Source organism: Xiphias gladius, chromosome 13 (assembly GCF_016859285.1).
Source record: "Xiphias gladius isolate SHS-SW01 ecotype Sanya breed wild chromosome 13, ASM1685928v1, whole genome shotgun sequence".
NCBI classification, from domain to species: domain Eukaryota; kingdom Metazoa; phylum Chordata; class Actinopteri; order Istiophoriformes; family Xiphiidae; genus Xiphias; species Xiphias gladius.
Window position 1 is genome coordinate 8,119,289 of NC_053412.1, and position 18,601 is coordinate 8,137,889.

Below are 18,601 nucleotides of genomic sequence, written 5' to 3' on the forward strand. Positions count from 1 at the left end.
AGTAAAGATAAATTGTGTTTAATATTGCTGTTAACTTGAAAACCAGTTGCGAAATGATTAGAGACAGGCCACGAGACCGTTAGTTGGAAGGGGGAACTTGAATTTAACGCTCCAGATGTGACTCATCTGTCGCTTTGGGCTCAGGCTGTGCCTTCCAGTGATCTTGTGGAAAAACAAAAGACAGAACTTCGGGGTCAGACCGGGTCACTCCGGCTAAGGTACGATGGTTGCCACACCTTGTTGCCAAACCCAGTTGACTCCCGCTATGTGGCCATTTGGCAGTGCAGTGCGCGTCTTGGACACGGCGCTGCGCTCTCGGCGCTCCGCCGCTCTCCCCGTCTGAAAGCACACCCCGCCCTCCCTCCACCTCCATCTCCACCTCAGCCTCAGCCAGCGCCGAATCCGCACAACGAGAGGAGAGAGGACGTTCGTCCGCGTCTTTGATAGTGACCGAAGCACGCCGTCCCCAGCCAGACTTTTTCTAAGCCAGGACACCGGTGACTCTCGCTCGTCGGTCCCGGCTCTGCGTCCCCGCTCATCAGCTCTCCTGCCAGCAGCGCCCGCGCCGTGCCGTGCCGTGCCGCGCCGTGCCGCTCCGGGCGGGCCGGTCCGCTCGCATTCCGCTGGAGAGCAGTTTATTCCCTGAAAGGCTGGATGAATTATTGGAGAGTTGTGAACAAGTGCGAGAAGAACGCTGAGGCTCGGGATCTGCCTCCTCGCTCCGTCCAGGAAAGACCAGACCCGGCCAGAGTTGTGGACGATAATGGAGGGGACGTCCCTGTATCTTCCTATTGTTATTTTACTGATGCAATGTAAGTGGCAAATGGAAAGTGTTCATTCAGAAGAACCAACAGTTGCTCTGCTTGTATTTGTGTTTCTATTTCTCTTCCCCACTGGCTAAAACTTGGCTGTCTGGTTGTAGCTCTAATGTATTTTGACTGATCTTGTTACTTTTTATTTGTAATGATTCCTTTTTTTTACAGTAACTGCCGGTGGGTGTTCTGGGATCCATACTGTGCAAAAAGTGTAATTTAATTTAATACTCTAGACTTCATTTTTTTTTTTTTTTAAACAAATGATGAATCCTTAGAGAGTGGCAGGACACTTTTTCTTGTCATTTTTTCAAAAAAGTGGTTTTATTAAGTCTTCTTGAGAGTTTAGTTGTATTTTACGTGACTGTTGTTTCAAAAAATATTTCCATTGGAATTTTTAGTGGCAGACGTACAAATCTTAAAGTTCACTATAGAAACTAAGGGAACCTTTTTTTTGTTGTTGTTATTATTCTGCGGTCGAGTTAAAGCCCCTCTGTGAATGTGGGCTGACGATGCAGCCAGACTGGGTTCCTACAAGCTGGCCCAAAAGTTGTACTTGGCGAGGTGCCACCGAAGGGTGTAGGCGGCACAGTGGTGGTGGGTGGGCACTCGCTTTGGCAGAAGAGCTTGCGGATCCATGCATGAGGTCAGTGGTTGGATTACCACCAGGGGTGTGAATAAAAACAGGATAATACAAGTGGGGCAAACTGAGTCTTTAGATGGCAAAAAAAAAAGCATCTAACTTTCCCTGATCGTGCTGCACGGAAACCCGTGTGGCCTGCAGGAAAGGAGAGAGCAGTGTAAGTGCTGTTAGGACACCAGGGGAGCAGTAGCAGTGTGAGATGGATGTGATGAGACAGTGAGAGTGAGTGACGCACATTTTACTCTGTTGTCCACATTTTGCCACCTGTCAGGTCACGAGTTCAGAGGTGTGTGTGTGTCCAGTCCTGCTGTGGACAACCTGACAGAAATCACTCATCGTCTGGCTCATTGATAGATGTCAACAGTTGAACGGAGCTGCATAAAATGAGCTCTGCTCCATGCCTGTGGACTGTATTGTTTAAAAGTCCAGGAGGAAATGCTTTGGGTGGGTCTCTGTGGCCAGAGACATCCCCCATCTCAGTCTTTCTCACACAGACACGCACACACACACACACCGTGTCTGACTGAGACAGCTGTTGCTCACAGTGTTACAGAGAAGCTTTGTTCAAACAGAGAACACACACACACACACACGCTGTCCTCGCCCTGTTTATCTCTACCTCCACAGCCTTGAAACGTGTGTGCCGCCCACATTCACATTTTCTATATCACACAGGCAGACAGGACATTTCCTATGGGTCCGTCTCTCTTCCTTTTTCATTTGTTCCCTGTTAATTCAAATAAGTGCCTTAATTATTGCTGCGCCACGCTTTTGACCTCGGCACAGTCCTGGCAACACCCACCCCAGTCTCTGTAACACTCTGTACGGACCTCGTAATGAGAGTAAGGCTGCGTGCCAAGGAGCGAGCGTGCCATCTTTCTATTTTTGCTCAGCCAAGAGGTTGGCTGTCCCTCTGAGTTTAAGCTGTGGCAGTGTTTGGTTGATGCCACGCACAAGGTGTTTGTGTGTGTGTGTGTGTGTGTTTGTGTCTGCTTGAGTGTGTTGATGCCTTTGTCTACATGTTTCTGTCTGTCAGAGGCGCAGCAGGACCTTAGCAGAAGCATTTTAATTACCATGGCGGCCATATCTAAGGACCACCAGAGACCTGCTGCTGCGAAGCGCATGAAAAACTTTACTAAGTTCATTATAGCAATTTTGAGTTTGGGATTCACACTGTTTAAGAAAAATTCTTATCGCTGACGTGATTAGGTTGCCAGTCATATGGCCAACAATGTTTGGCTCACCAGTGGACATAAGTCCAGCGCGTGCCTCTTTGCTATGCTCACTCCTGATGGGTGATGCACCAGTATCTTGGGCTAATTCCAGGTGCCAACACTGGCCCAACTCTGGCCTCGATGCCGCTAAGTGGAGCTGATTAGCAGCCAAACTTAGTTCGCGCTACTGGCCTGTAAACTAAGCCTGGCTGACCCATACGGTACGGCACAGATCTGGCTCATGCTCGGTCTTCACAGCCAAGACTATGCCAATGTTAGCCCAATGTTGGCCCAAGTCAGCTAGCTAGAGGGTAACGCTACCTAAAGTAGCTCTCTATTAGCAAATGTAATACTTTTTTTGCTGTGAACCACTGTGCCATTTTAAATTGATTTACATTTGTAAACATCATCTGCTTTTGGTAGACATCTTGGCCAAAATGGGGCTTAAAAATTACTGAGATTTTAGTGACATCTACTGTACATCTCAAGCCTGGAACATGCTGCTTCGGGCTTCCCAGGTGTCATTAGCCAGCATTCCGGTGGCTGTTTATTCCGTTTAGTAGAAATTGTGAGTTTTTACATGTTCCATCATGAACTCGCCTCTCAATACGAGTTGGATCAACCAGTCCACTCGCTTGACACTCAGGTCAACACAGCGCGTTGTTGAGATTTGTAAGGCGCTTGTGGGCACGCCTACATTTACCCATTACACCCTTCTTTGCGTAGACCTGCGAGAAATTTTGGTGTATCTTTGGAGAAGCGTTATCCAGCTTTAGAGTATACCTCTTGTAGGGTTGTATTTTGTAATTGGATGTCTCGTGCATATTTGGTACTTATGCATTGTTTAAATTTACGGGCAATACAGCCCAAGGAACACAGAGCTACACGTGAGCAACAACAGAGACACAACACTGAAGTGACATCCAGTTCTCAGTGGGTCGACTTTTGCGTGCTAGCAGACACGTCTCTAAATGCGATTAACATCTCTCATTGACGTCTCAGACAGCAGGCCTTTTATTCGGAAAGCTCTACACCATGTGAACACAACCCACCATGCAGTTGTGAAATGATCTGAACAGGCCATGTGTTCGTTGTCTGCCTCGACGCCCTTGTAGTTAATTGAGGCCATGGAAGCTGACAGTGTTCATAGTAGCACAGCACACAGTGAAGCACGACATGGGCAGCGGGACCTTGCACATTTGTGATCTGTGTGCGTGTGTGTGTGTGTGTGTGTGTCAGTGTCGGTGTCAGTCGGTGCAGTGGTTAAGTGCAGGCATGTTGTCAGCTTTGCTACATTTCTTTTTTTCTCAAAGCGACACCCTTTAAGATGGCAGCAGGCCTGGTCTCACACTATGTGACAAGAGCGTCTCCCATTTACAGTCCCACTGTCTGAGAGGATCTCCCTCGCCTTCAATCCCACTCTCCTTTATTCATGCTTCTGCGGGTCTCTCATCCCCCCTCCACCAACCTCCAACCGGTGCCCCTTCCGCCCCACTCTCCTCCTCTCCACTTCATTTGTATTCTATTCTTAGGGCCGCTCATCTCTCCTTTGTCGTTTATTCATCTCCCCTTTGTAATGTCAATGTATTTTCCTCCCTCGTCTTGTTCATCCTTGTGAGACAATACTCTTCAGAGGGTGTTGCGGTACACAAGCCAAGGCAAACGATGATAATCCCGTTACAGTGCCGCAAGTCAACACGTGGCAAAGCGAGGGGGAAGAGAGGGCGTCTGGAGGGAGAGTGTGCAGTTTTAATCCACTGAGTGAAGCTGGTGTAAATTGAGCCAACTTCAGGAAAAGCTTTTAAAAACCTTGTTATGCTGCATTTGGCAGATGACATTATTATTGTATGGGCTTTTTTCTTTATTCAAAAGCCAAATTAAAAATAGCTGCCGTCATGGAAATAAGAGCGAAACAAAAACTCCATTTTGTATGACCATCCAACATGGCCGCCTTCCTGTTCTTTTTCTCACTTCCTGCCCTTTGTCTCAGCCAGGCCTTCATTCTTCCATGTCACCCCTCCCTTCAAAGGGGAAAATTTCTGTTGCTCAGAGGCACGCCGAAACAATGGAACTACACAGGAAGTTACTGACAAACAGGAAAGCGTAGAGCCGACACTCATTTCAGCCTACGTATTTTTAGGTTTAGAATTGTGAGATTTCAATTTGTATTCGTCAGATCATTTGCAGGAACGATGGCGGGGAAAAAGTGCGTGTGCAGGGGGCGATTTAATTTACTGAGCTTTTTGCTTTCAAGAATATGTGAAGCTGACATCTTCATTATGCCAAATTAAAAGTTTGCTCAAAGTTTTTGGTTGCCCTTAATGTTCCGACTATGTATCCCTGAGGCCCATTTAATATTTATTATGTCATTTCAAAAATGTTCCCCTTTTCTTAATTTGCAGCCTTTGAGGAGATGTAAGGCATTTCATCGTGAGAGTGTTTAAGGCTCCTGCCATGTGCATGTTTTTAACCCGTCTCTCCCGCAGTTGACCTTCACCCACATTTCACCCGCGCTTAACAACAGGACGACCAGACAATAATCTGCCCCTAAACCAGTCGACAGGCAGCTCCTGTTTCCCCTTCCTATTTGGATGCCGGTATCAGTGGCACACGGACAGTGTGCTGTCCGCCTCTTCCTATAATGCCCCCCTCATACATCAGGTTAATCCGGACGAGTCGCTGGTGAGATGCTCGGCGACCTCTTCCTAACCTCCGCTTAAACAAACATATGGCGGGCTGCTCCTTACCCCCGCAGGATTAAAGTGGAGGAGGGACTAATCCTGCCCTTACCTCAGATCTCCCGGCGAAAAGCCTCAGTCAGCCTCAGACTACTGTGTTCGGCTCAGCCAGTAGAGCGAGCGAGACCAAGGACAACCATTAAGTATTCTCCTCCCGCAGTTGGTGGGCAATGTGGAGCACTTCATCCAAATCAACTTGCCCCCTAATGGATGACGAGCTATATTACGTTCTGAACTGCTCTCACCCCCCCCCCTTTCTTATTTTAATCTCCCACACTCTCTACCCTCTCTCTCTCTCTCTCCACCACCACCAGGTTCCCCCTCGGCTCCCGTTACCGTGTCGACCGACAGATACAAGGTGGAGGTGGACGAATTCTCAGGTGAGGCAGAAGAAGCAGCTCGTCACTAGCCCGCCTCGTCTCACTTTTGAGTCCCACCGTGCTTCTCTCAGATTCTTGCTGACAGAATAAACCACGAGGCTATAAATAGACCAAGCATTTAAAAAAAAAAAAAAAAAACCATCCAAGGTTTGGCTGTTGTGCCGTAAATATCTCACCGGTCACATTCCCTATTTCAGAAGCGGTGCTGTCCTGCATGTTCCACACAGAGAAGGAACAGAACCCACGCATCGAGTGGAAGAAGAAAGGGAAAGATGTTTCCTTTGTGTACTTTGACGGACACTTCAAAGGTGAGAAAGCAGCCTGTCTCTCTTTATCCCCTCGGCGGCACACAGGGCATTTGTTTTAATCAGCTTGCAGTAGCAGCTGGAAGGGGTTTGCCACATAGGATGAGAGAAAACAACACCCCGATGCATTGAGACGGGAAGGAGAGAGAGATCAACTGAGAGAGAGATTTAAGCACAGTCTGTGTCAGTGGTGTCGAGGTAAAAAAAAAATCTTAAACCTGTCTCATATCCTTGATCTTTCACCGTCTGTGGTTTAGGATGTGGATTGAATGGGTGAAATAAATAATGAGTCATACAGTAGCTTTTATGGACAGCATAGTTAGCCTGACAGTTTTCTCAAATGTGTCAGGCTCTGAAACGCCCCTGACCCATCTGACTCCACTCCACCGCTGAAGTTAGCGTAAGAGGTCCCTTAAATAAAGAGTTGCTGCTTTCACAATGTGAGGCAATTTCTAAGAATGAGCTGCTGGCAACACGTATCTTGTAAATTCATGAAGTCATATCACTGAAGTTTTCCCTTGGCTAGATTAACCAGTTGGGGCGCTCTGGTGCAACGTGTTTGCTGTTACATGCTCTAAATGTACCCCGTAGCAGTTCAGTGGCCCCTGGAGGTCTGGGGCTGTGGGACAGTCGCCCACTTCGCCCAGTTGGCAAATCCAGCCTCGCTGCCAATCTGAAATCCACCATACTGTTACATACTACACAGTCATTAAGTTTAGCTTTTTGCTGTTATGGTGGTATGAAAACAACATAGCGTCAGTGTAAATAAATTTGATGATCACACTTTCCGCTTATGGGTCGAGAAAAATGCAGCCGGCTTCCTAGAGCGATTCAAAACTCGCCGGAAGAAATGCTGAAAAGCGTGATTGTCAATCTGGAGACGAGGCTGTTTCTGAGGTCCTGAACAGTAGACTGGTTAGAGGTTCGTAACTGGATGAAAACAACACCTTTCGAGACCTATCACTCTGCACTTCCTGTAGCTGTTTCACACCTGCTTCTCTTTTTCAGGAAGGTTTTGGCTGTGAAGCAGCTGCTGAGGTTACACTGCATACAACATTTTTCTCTTCTAGGTTTTCTCAAGCACAATTATGAAAGTGGTGTAGAAAGTAAAAACGCATAGTCATGTTCTATTTTTTACATGAATGGTTTATTTTTATTTGATTCATACTACTGTGGTGAAAACAATATTGGATAATAAACCAATTACAAATACAGGCTTCAGAATGAACAGAGCCATAGAGAGATGATTATTAATATTATTAATCAGTCTTGTAATATTGTAATACCATTTTTAAGTGCCAGTAAGGTAAATTATAGACTAAAACATTCCAGCTGCACCAGTTTTCACAGGTCTTGTCTCACTTCTCCACAAACTAAAGCTGAAAACTAATTTAAAAGCATCGTTAATCACATAACAATTCTACACATAGTGGCTTTAGCCCTCGGCCAAAGGAGACATTTCCTTCTCCTCCCGATCTTCTGTTCTTTCCCTATAGGTTCCTTTGAAGGTCGGGCTACCATTCAAGGGGCCACGGTGACGCTAAAAAGGGTGACCCAGGAGGATGCCGGGGAGTACCGCTGCGAGATCAGCGCTCCTGGTGACTCTGTCAGCCTGGGCGAGACCAACGTGACACTGAAAGTCCTGGGTATGGCTGAATAGCCCTGATGAAAAATGGCTAAAACATCTGAGATTTCGCCTGTTTCCGTAACCCTTACCCTGTCCTTTCCTCCAGTGCCCCCCCACACCCCGTCCTGCGAGATCCCCAGTTCAGCAACGACGGGCTCAGCGGTGCAACTGCGCTGTAGGGACCAGCAGAGCATCCCGCCTGCTACATACACCTGGTTCAAGGATAACGAGGCAATCAGCCAGCCCCGTCACGCCAACGCCACCTATTTAATCAACTCGCACACAGGAGTACTGGTGAGAGAGAGCGCACGCGTGTGTGAAGATGAGGAGAAACAGTTGACACTGTCTCCTTGCAGTAGCTTGTTATTTAAAGAAGCAAAGACAGAGATGCTTCTGTCTTTGGTTTGATAATAGGAGGCGTTTCTGAGGATTGCTCAAGGACAATTTAGCAAAATAGATGCTTTTCAGATGATTCTGAACCGTTCTAAAAGATGTCTTCTTCCCCCTCTGTCTTTTTTACAGGAGTTCAAAGCTGTAACAAAAGAGGACACCGGCCAGTACAGCTGCCAGGCGTCGAATGGGGTGGGACTGCCCAAGAAGTGTGAGGGCAAGCACATGACAATAGGTGCGTGTGCCTGCGTGTGCTTGTGCGTTAGCGTGTTTCCACACCTCACCCTGCCTCTTCCCCCACACCTTTCGGCAGTGGAGAAAATCAAAGACGCAGTGGAGAGGAAAAGCCCACGAAAGTTATTTAACCCTGCTTCTAAAATCTGAAACGCCTTTACAAACTAGTTCAAGTGTGACATTTTCAGGACAAATTACATGGTTTAGAAAGATGCTGTGATGAACGGGAAGGTCCTCAGCTCACTAATAAATTATGTAATGTGCTCTACATTAATGCAAGCAATCATTTAATGCACTTAATAAATTATATGAAATATTACTGGAGTACAGGAAAAGGCATGAGACTGAATTCCATTAAATATGGCCTTGCTATTTATGCTGATGTTTGGAGATTTCACGGTTGCCACTGTTCAGAGTATTTATTGAATATTTACCACCTCACGACTCTGCCTTCCTTCCATTCTCTCTCCCACTTCCAGAGGATGTCAACATCACGACAGTAGTGGCAGCGGTGGTTGTCTGCCTGGTCATCCTGGTCTGTGGCTGTGGAGGACTCCTCTTACACCGCAATGGTTTCTTCAGCCGTAAGTTTCTCTTTCATTCACTTGTTTGCTGCGTTTTTTTTTGTTTTTTCAACCTAATAACCACTTTGTCTTCTTGCATGAACAGTGCATCAATCAATAGTTATTGTTTTTATTGTCTCCAAAAAAAGAAAAAAAAAGAAAAAAAGTGACATTTCTGTTTTTTCTCGCACGGTCCTCCCGGCTCATCCGTCAGCAGGACACAGAGGAAGGTAAGAGCTCCGTGATTGCATTAACATTGATGTGAACAAACACAGGCTAATATCCTACACGCTGAGGAGGAGGAGGAGGAGGAGGAGGAGGAGGAGGGTGGGTGGGTTGTTTTTGCACTTAGACTACGTGTCTGCGTGCTGACTCAGGAGTGCATAGAGTGACAGCTGTGGCTGTGTGTGTGTGTTTTTGAGCCACAGCAGCGCCTGTGTTGTTACTCATAAAGTGATTGGCGCCAACAGATGTACAGACCATGGGAAAAGGGTTGCTTTTTTTTTTTAATCGATTGCCACTTTGAGGCAGATGTACCGTCTGTTGAAATCGTGTCAAAATGTAGCCGGACAATTAAAGGAGGAGAAATGATCAGTGCAACATAATTATTCCATAATTACCGTCTGTTAATCAGCAAGGAGGAAAATATTGGCAGCGGAAAGAATTGCAGGCAATTAAACTGATTGGGTGGGTAATTTGAAATGGATTATTTAGATATTGAAGAGATTGAAGAATGAGATGGTGGTATAGCAGAGAGCTGTAAGCGAAGTGCATTTACACACAGTAACAGTCCCCGTCCTGCAAACACACCAGAGTGGGCGTACGGACATTTTGATGCTTGACTGGCTGTTGAGACATAAATGCACGTCCGCATGCGACTGGCCTAACTCACTTGACTTTACGTTATTTGATTACTGGCTCGTTACTGTGCAGCGTTTGATGGAGAGTCAGCGTGGAGCTCTCCTTGAAGCTGATGCGAAAGCTCTTTGTCTGGGCTAAAGTCTGATGCTTATCCCGCTGAGCTAACTGGAGTTGTCAGTGTCAACTTCCTATTTATAGAACAGTCTTCCTCACAAAGACAATGTGACATGATTTCTGATGCACCAATCGTAGGCACAAGTTAACACAGTGGGGAGGCAGAGCTAGGTATCTGGATGTAGCTCGGTCAGACAGATGAATGGTGTATCATGCTAAAGACTGACCATGGATCGGTTTTAAATTGTCGTCATAGATGATGTTTGTGTGAAGGAGTATTCGGGCCATGTGGCACGGAGCTTACAGCAAAGTGTCTTTGAAGAGGGTATATTTCTTTTTACCGTATTCTCGAGTTGCTAATGATTTATATTTCAAAGAAGACCCTGACGTGACAGTTTTTAAAGACGACAAGATTTGCGTTATTAAACACTTGGAAAGACATGTCGCTTTAGCGAATTGTAGAGATCTTTAAGGGGCCTAAACCGGAGCCTCGAGGAAGTCCACGTATAAAACGCCCACTTAAGTTTGTGTGATTTGGGTGTTGGATTGCTGCATGTGTTGGCTCACCACGGCATTCTGATTGGCTGCATGTCTTTACAGCATTGCTGCTAATATATGAAATATGAGATCATTCATGAAGGTACGCTTGAAAATATCGCTTTGTCACTGTAATCCTGGTTCTGTAAGTTTGTTTATTCGGGTCATCGCTTGCAAGTTTATTTTTGAGACTGTGCCTGTCAAGTTTCTCCATTGAGATCTGTGTCTGGGCGCGCACAGACTTTTGACAGTTATACTTTATGGTAATGTTTTGTACAGAGTGTGTTGCAAAAGAAGGTTAGCCACGAGGGAGAGAGAGCTTCCCTCAGTGTCTTTTAGAATTTAGAAACAACACCGTCATTCACCTACCAGTCGGTTTGCGCTCAGGGGGGGCTCCCAACTGACGTGACGTAAGCCTACTGGATTGCGGAGGAGCCGAGACACTGACTGGCAGGTGAATGACGGCGTTGTCTAGCCACTAGTTTTGTTCGTAGCATTTCCAAAGACAAAGATCCCACCCTCTCTCCCTTGTGGCTAACCCTCCTCTTTTGATGCGCACGATTTTTCTTCTTCGCAGCTCATGAAACTAAGCTTGAAGACATAAATTTGCAGACAGAGGCCCAAATATTCACTCAAACAAGCAATGACCCGAATATACAAAAGTTCAAAACAGAAATTACAGCAACAAACCTAAATGTTCGAGCACACCTTTATGAATGATTTAATATTACATACTAATACCCCCCCCCCACTCCATAAACGCATGGTGTGCAGTGTGAGTCCAAAATGACCCAAATGATCCTCGTGCTGACCCTTACAGGTCCTTTTGGATCTCCCAGTGTCATGGTGCAGCCCACATCAGCAGCCAAACCCTGCACAGAACAGAGGACACGTGAGTGATGCATAGACAAGCCGACTGACAGATGAGAGCAAATGACAGCTCGACACCTCGGTGCGGTGGGTGAGAAGTCGCGTGACCTAAGCGTCTAAGGTAGTTTTATCCGTAATGCAGTCGGAGGCGTAGCAGAAATCACTCCCAAATTACATGGCGAAAAAAAAAGTTTGCCACGTTTTTCGTTCCAGCATAATTTGGGAGAGATTTCTGCTACGCCTCCGACTGCATTACGGATAAAACTACCTTAGACGCTTAGGTCACGCGACTTCTCACCCACCGCACCGAGCTGTCATGACTAAGTTCTTGAAGATTGGACACCTGAAATTTTCTTTGTGATTTCAAACAAACTATTATTCCTTAACCTTTGCACCACTGGAAATGTCAAAGGAGGACATTCAAAACAAAATACTCCTACGCTATAAATGAAGCCTATTCCCTTTCTTGCTGAGAGTTAGATGGGAAGATTGATTCCACTCTCATTCGTCCATCCAACCAGAGGAAGACTAGCTTCGCATAAAGACTGGAAACAGCTAGCCTGGTTCTGTCTTAAGGGTCAAGTATTTAGCCCACTATGTCTTGTTCGTCTCATCTATTCAAAAACCCAGGTGAAAGTTGACAAATTTCGAGTACGTTTGCATGACTGCGTGTCCAGATTAGGAAAGACAACAGTGAGGTTTATCAGATATCCCATCTCAAGCACTCCTCGCTCTAGCGCAATACTCTCCTGCTCGGGCTGACTTTCCTTTTTACCCAATGGGAGGCTTGCCATGTATGATGTACATTATTTATGCAGGGCAAGATATGACTCAGGACACAGCTGTCTGCCTCGAGTTTCATCTCGTCTTTGTGACTCTGTCAAACTGTCTGATACACTTACCATGCCTTGTGTTTCAGGTCCAATGTCAACTATATCCCTCCGCCCCAAGAAGTAAGTGGTTTGTTTGTTTTTTTTTTGTTTCCTTTGTGCTCTTCCCCTTCTCATGTTGGCTACTGAGCGGTGACAGGGGCACCAGCACTGCACACTTACCTAATGACCGAAATCACAGCGCAGTCGCCATGACACACCACTGAGGACCATACTTCTGAAACAAGAGCAAGAAAACAGTTGAACACTAACACTTCCTTTTCTGTTTCCCCCACAGCCCCAGGATTTTAAACACACCCAATCATTCATGCTCTGAGAGGCTGGCCTTTCTTTGAGAATGCATCACCCTTGTGATAAGGTGCCAACGTTGGATTCTCTGATTTTACTTTCTCTCTCTCTCTCTGGACTCTGAACGAGCTCTTGATCTTCCAGTACATGCTAATTTCCTTCTTCCTCTACCGCTCCTTCTGGATGGGTTACGACAAGCAAATTAGCGAGGCCTCTTACTCTCTTGCTTTGCTGTGTGGTCTGCTTCTGTCATTGACGTTTTCTGCTCGTATGGGAGTAAGTACAGTTTCGTGGCACTCTGCTCCCTCCTGGTGGTCAGATGTTGAAATCTTTTTCTGAATGATCCAGGGACTAGCGGAGACTTCTACACACTTTAATTCCTTCTGCAGGCCAATTATATATTAACTCTGTCTTTTCTTTTACCGAACATTGATGGTTTAATTTAAGGGGAATTTTCTTTTTTTCCGAACTGAAACATCACAAGGGATTTCTCGTCAAAGCCGTATGGAAAGCATTTCAATCTATTCAAACATAAATGCAGTTTACCTCAGCCAATATTCTGTCTTCTGTAACACTGGGGCCCCCAGCGCCACAAAAGATCCTCATGAACTCTGTCAACACAAAACCAGACAAAGCAAGTCCGGGAGAACAAGAAGCCACTCCAGCCAATTCTATTGAGACCAACCCCATTCCATCCTAATGTGCCTGCATGGTCTTTTTAGATATATATATACATACATACATATATATATATATATACCTTGTGCCTTTTTAATTTGTCATTTAACTATGGATCACAGTTTTTTGTAAAGAACTTGCCTTACTTTTTTCTGTCTTTATATTTTGTGCCACTATTTATCAATGTTTATCAAAAAAAAATGGAGTGTCTGTTTTTAGACTGTGTGAATGGATTGTTCAGAGTTTTATTTGAATGGTGTATCGGTAATAAAGTTTTTTTTTTTAATGCAAAACCATACTGTCGTTATTATTGTCGTCATACTTAAGCAGCGGAGGAAAATAACTAGGTACGTTTAAGTACAAGGATCTCAAAATTGTACTTAAGTATTTCCATTTTCTGCTTTTTATTTCTACTACACTACATTTGACAAGTTCAGTTACTATTAAAATTAGCTCCACCTTTACCAGCTGCAACATTAAAGGGATGTACACATAATACATGGATGATTATAATTCAACAATATACATATTCTGCATGATGAATACTTTTGTAACTTTAACTTAAATACAATTTTGAATGCAGTACTTTTACACTGGGGTATTACCAATTTACTTAAGATTTTAGTACGTCTCCACCACTGCAATTACAGTAATAGTATCAAACTGACAAGCAGTTGTCATTATGATCCCGGCTTGTAGTGATAACATGTCAACCTAATCAAACTACATCTACTACATTAATTGGTTGTTTATTGTGACCTGCTTGGTCGTTACCATCTTTTTTTATCTGCATGTTGTCACATACGGTTCATGCTAAAAGCCACTTCTGTATTCCCACAGAGGGAAATACTGAAGCACAGTGGCCGCGCAAGCCAGACTGTACATTAATCTTTCAAGTGCATTTCTTGCTGACAAGCCTGTAGCATCGGACAGGTCGACAGCCAGTTTTAACTGGGTGAGACTTCAGTCACTAAATCAAAGTGAATATTTAAGAGTGAACACTAAATAAAAACGATTCTGCCATAATGGAATGAGTGGGATTGGATCAGACACCCTACACAGGTGTCCTATATTGATCTAAGGCCTTTATACAGACTCAATATTGAGCCAGATCAAGTGTCTACGTGATTTTTTTTCATCTGTATACTGGATGCTGCCTTGCTGAACTGTAAATCACAATTAGCTAATTACTGGTACTTTTCTGCACAATCTCTAAAACTTCAGGCATCAGGTCAGATGGAAACGTACCTTTTTCCTGGCGCTAGTTAAGTGAGTGGAAGATGAACTGATCTCCAAAAGGCAAAAAGTTAAAGATGAAACATTCTTTTCTTTTCATCAATCATTTTAAGCAAGATCACTGTATTATTTTTGTTTGTAACAAGTTTAGGGTGAAAAAAGGGAACGGAAAACTATGCAAAAGTTTGGTTACCTCAAGACATATGAGCTCTCATAACTTTTACCAAGGTCTCAGACCTTAATTAGCTTGTTAGGGCTACAGCTTGTTCACAGTCATCGTTAAGAAAGGCCAACTGATGCAAATTTCAAAGCTTTATAAATATCTGGCTCCTCAAACCTTGTCCCAACAATCAGCAGCCATGGGCTCAATTAAGCAGCTGCATAGCACTCTGAACATTAAAATAATGCCCACAAAGCAAGAAAAGTTTCGGTAACAAGTCCTGTGGACTGATGTAGGTTAAAATAGAACTTTTTGGCTGCAATGAGCAAAGGTATGTTTGAATAAAAAGGGAGCAGAATTTCGCGAAAATGAACGCCTCTCCAACTGTTAAGCATGGAGTGGATCCATCATACTTTGGGCTTGTGTTGTAGCCAGCGGCACATGGAACATTTCACTGGTAGAGGGAAGAACGGATTCCATTAAATACCAGCAAATTCTGGAAGCAAACATCAGACTGTCTGTAAGAAAGCTGAAGATGAAAAGCGGATGGCTTCTACAACAGGACAACAATCCTAAACACACCTCAAAGTCTACAATGGACCACCTCAAGAGGCACAAGCTGAAGGTTTAGCCGCAGCCCTCTCAGTCCGTCGACCCAAACATCATCGAAGATCTGTGGATAGACCTCAGAGGAGCAGTGCGTGCAAGATGAGCCAAGAATCTCTCAGTAGTAGAATTATGCAAGGAAGAACGACTGAAAATCTCCAAAAACAAGAACTGAAAGACTCTTAGCTGCTGCAAAAAGCATTTTCAAACTGTGATAATTGCTAAAGGGGATGTTACTAAGTACTGACTGTCCCAAAAAAATTTTTTTGGACCCATCTAGCTTTTTTTTTTTTTAATTTTGAAACTGTAAAAGATGGAAATAAAGTAGTCTTGCTTTAGATATTGAAGAAATGTCATCTTTAACTTTATGCCTTTTGGAAACCAATTCATCTTTTACTCATAAGTATTCACAGTAACAAATTTTGCCACTGTATGAACAAGCTCTTATTGACTAAGAGTAAATCCATGGCCCGCTCTATTTTTGGCAGGTGCTGCCGTCACTTACCTTAAACTGATCGGCTTGACTTTCAAGAGCAGTATTGACTAAAGCCTTGGATCAGTTTACAACAGATTTGTTTAGTCAGAATGCTGAATCCTATCTGAAAATATTTCTGATAGACATAATTATTCAGTTATAGGAGAAGTTAACTGACCGTGACATTTGTATATTGATGCCACAGATCTTAACTTTAATCATTAAATATATATTTGGAGATATCATCCAGTTATAAATAACATCACCAAATGATAAACAGCATCTGAATATTTTTTGTTTATCGACAGTGCGGTAATCACCAGAATCAGTTTAATTGATAACCAGTGCACCACAGTTCAATTCACTATCTTTTTATTAAATACAACATATTGGTGACATGTAGGAGATATACAACATGGACAGCGTTCACTTGGCCACTTCATCGAGCTTGGGCTCTGGAGAAAAAAAGAAAAGACAAAAAACAGAAAAAGAATTATTAGTGATAGTTGTTGCTGCGTGAAATTCCCTGTGGGTTTTCAGATGACACATACTGCAGATGTACAACATGTTACAATACTTGAGATTAGATTAGATATCTAGACAAAAACTACAGCTATACATAGCAACTAGCTAATTGTAGCTTCAACAAAAATAGTGTGAAGCTCAGAAATAAAAGCTTCTCAGAGAATCATCTCACTTTGACAAGCGTCACCATCTATGTACGATATATTTACACAGACAAAGGCCGAAATCACAGTGCATCTCTCCGATGTCAAAGGAGTAAATATTTGGGGGGGGGTGTTAAATCGTGCAAAAGCTAAAAATCTATTTAAGTCATATCATTAAAAACAATCATGCCATTATAAGCACTTCTCTTATTTCAAAACTGTAGCTGAACAAAATTCAGGACTGTTCTATGACAATCGACAGTTTTGAATGGAAACTGTCTTTTTTTTAAGACACTTGCATCTATCTGCTTGGACTAAAACTATTAAGAAATACACTGTCTGGGTCACTTTGTCCTTCAAAAGCTCCTCTGTACATCAGTGAGCCAAGGTCACTGTTAAAACCTCGGTTCTTCATGTAAAAAAATACACTTAACAAGGTGGGATGTTGACAACTGTTTGTAAAGACTACGATACTTGGTCTAAAATATTAACTGGATAATTTGTTCACTTATTTGTTGTGTTTTTAAGCAAAGATTACGAAAATTAACACATGAAGCTGTGATTTTGATTGATTGCAACACATTTGTTTACGTATTTGATTGATTATAACAGGAGACAAAGCAGCATTCACAGCACACAATGTAAACCAACATAAGCTTTAACTAACCTGAGAATTTGATGTCGGGGAACTTGGTGAAGTCTCCTCCACCATATAGCCTCTGTAGTTTGGTTACCTCTTCAGACAGGTTCTTCTGGTACGCGGGCCCTGCGTCCACAATGCCACCAGAAGTCCTGGGAGAGCCAAGGCATCAAATAATGATCCAGAGATGAGCGTGACGGCGATAAATGGAGGATATATTTGGATATTAATTAGGTAGAGGGGATTGAGGATTAAATCTGTGCCAAAGGAGCCAAAAAGTACCTTCTCCATTTTAAAAGTTAATATTTTACTAGCGACTGAACTCTGAGCTCGGAAGCCTACACAGAGAATCTTTTTCTATCTGGACTGTGATCAGCCGTGGAAATCTAAACACTATTTTAATACAGAGCAAGCTTATGACAGGAGTTGTGCATTAGCCACTGACTTGCTCTTGGTGTTGTAGTCACGGATCTTGTCCAGGAACAGCTTCTGGACGGGGTCGAGCTCCTTGGCCCGGTTGAAGAGGACAGCGGAGATGCCGATGTTCCTACGCAGAGTCAGGCTCACGGCGGAGCGCAGCACGGAGGACAGCTGGAATAACCGGTGAAGTGCCATCTGAAGGAGCAAAGAGACCTCGGGTTAGGCTGTTCTCAGGACAAGAGGCTGCGGTCCTGCCTCTGTATCAGCGCAGCGAGACATGCGCAGCCTTTTCTTTTTTTGCATCGGGAACAAGCGTCTACTAATACACAATTTGAAGGAGTGGAAACTACATCCCGCATCAAGCAATAAATACTTCAACATTTAAATGTATTAAAGCTTGGAGAGCCCCGTCACCCTCTGAATTTACAAACTCTCATGCATGGAGGAAACGTTGCTGGTTCTGCTGCGGCTCAGCTGGAGCAAATTAGCGTTAGCAGTAGCTAGCTTTTTAAATTAGCATACGTTAGCTGCCGTCGACGGTAACACAGTGACATTGAGTTAGCAAGCTTACTTTCAATGCGACTTCGCCAAATATATCACGTAACTGTCACGCAAATTTAATAATTTCACAACGACTTTAAACAAGCGAGGTGTCATCCTGGCTTGCTGCTGGCTCGCTAAATGTCTGCTCCACTAACCCAAACAACTGCTAACAAGCTAAGATAGCCAGCGTTAGCTTGAGCCGACGCGACACAGCCTTCAAACAATATCCTCAGTAGTTTCCTGCGCCGCTGTGTCCCCTGCTAATGTCACACTCCCTGGAGAACCGAGCTTGCGTTTATGAGTATGGCCGGCAACGACAAACCGGGTGACGGTAAAAAGCATTTATTGGAAAACGCAGCACTCACCTTGGGTTTGACACTCACAGCGCAAGATCCAAATGTGGAGGAGCCGCCGTGGATTATGGGAACGACCGGGAGGCGTTCGCGGACGTCAAAACGTTGCGTCCCACGCGCAGCGCGGCGCATATTTACGTCGTCCTCACAAACCCAGAAATGCCGAGAATGCGAAGAAAGCGGAAAAAGAAGATTTTACATTTTGTCTGTCACATTCTGTGGCTGCATGCCTTGTGATAACCACTACAGAAGGTCACAGAACAGCAGTGGTTGTGTTTTGTTTTTTTTTTTAATACTGAATACGTCTACTCCAACACATTTACAGTATCCGACCTCTGCCTCTGGTTTTATGGGGA

At 44.2% G+C, this 18,601-nt stretch overlaps 2 protein-coding genes across 3 annotated transcripts; one reads left to right on the forward strand and one right to left on the reverse strand.

Annotated features, from left to right (window-relative positions):
• The first annotated feature begins 395 nt into the window (after window positions 1-395).
• Window positions 396-13,432, forward strand: jam2a (junctional adhesion molecule 2a). The gene is given in 12 exon segments (XM_040142281.1): window positions 396-717; window positions 719-812; window positions 5,722-5,787; window positions 5,985-6,095; window positions 7,589-7,738; window positions 7,826-8,013; window positions 8,242-8,344; window positions 8,823-8,927; window positions 9,121-9,136; window positions 11,239-11,310; window positions 12,208-12,241; window positions 12,456-13,432. Coding segments are annotated over 12 exon segments (1,041 nt in total). The 5' UTR covers window positions 396-654; the 3' UTR covers window positions 12,495-13,432.
• Window positions 13,433-15,976: 2,544 nt separating this feature from the next.
• atp5pf (ATP synthase peripheral stalk subunit F6) lies at window positions 15,977-18,379 on the reverse strand. Of its 2 annotated transcripts, none has more exons than XM_040142262.1 (4): window positions 18,258-18,379; window positions 17,375-17,544; window positions 16,957-17,081; window positions 15,977-16,076 (listed from the first exon to the last, which is right to left on the reverse strand). In XM_040142262.1, the coding sequence occupies exons 1-4, from the start codon at window positions 18,375-18,377 to the stop codon at window positions 16,048-16,050; spliced, it is 444 nt and encodes a 147-aa protein (XP_039998196.1). In that variant the 5' UTR covers window positions 18,378-18,379; the 3' UTR covers window positions 15,977-16,047. The 2 variants fall into 2 exon arrangements, with proteins under 2 accessions (XP_039998196.1, XP_039998197.1); XM_040142263.1 differs by lacking the exon at window positions 18,258-18,379 and adding an exon at window positions 17,921-17,944.
• Window positions 18,380-18,601: the final 222 nt, after the last annotated feature.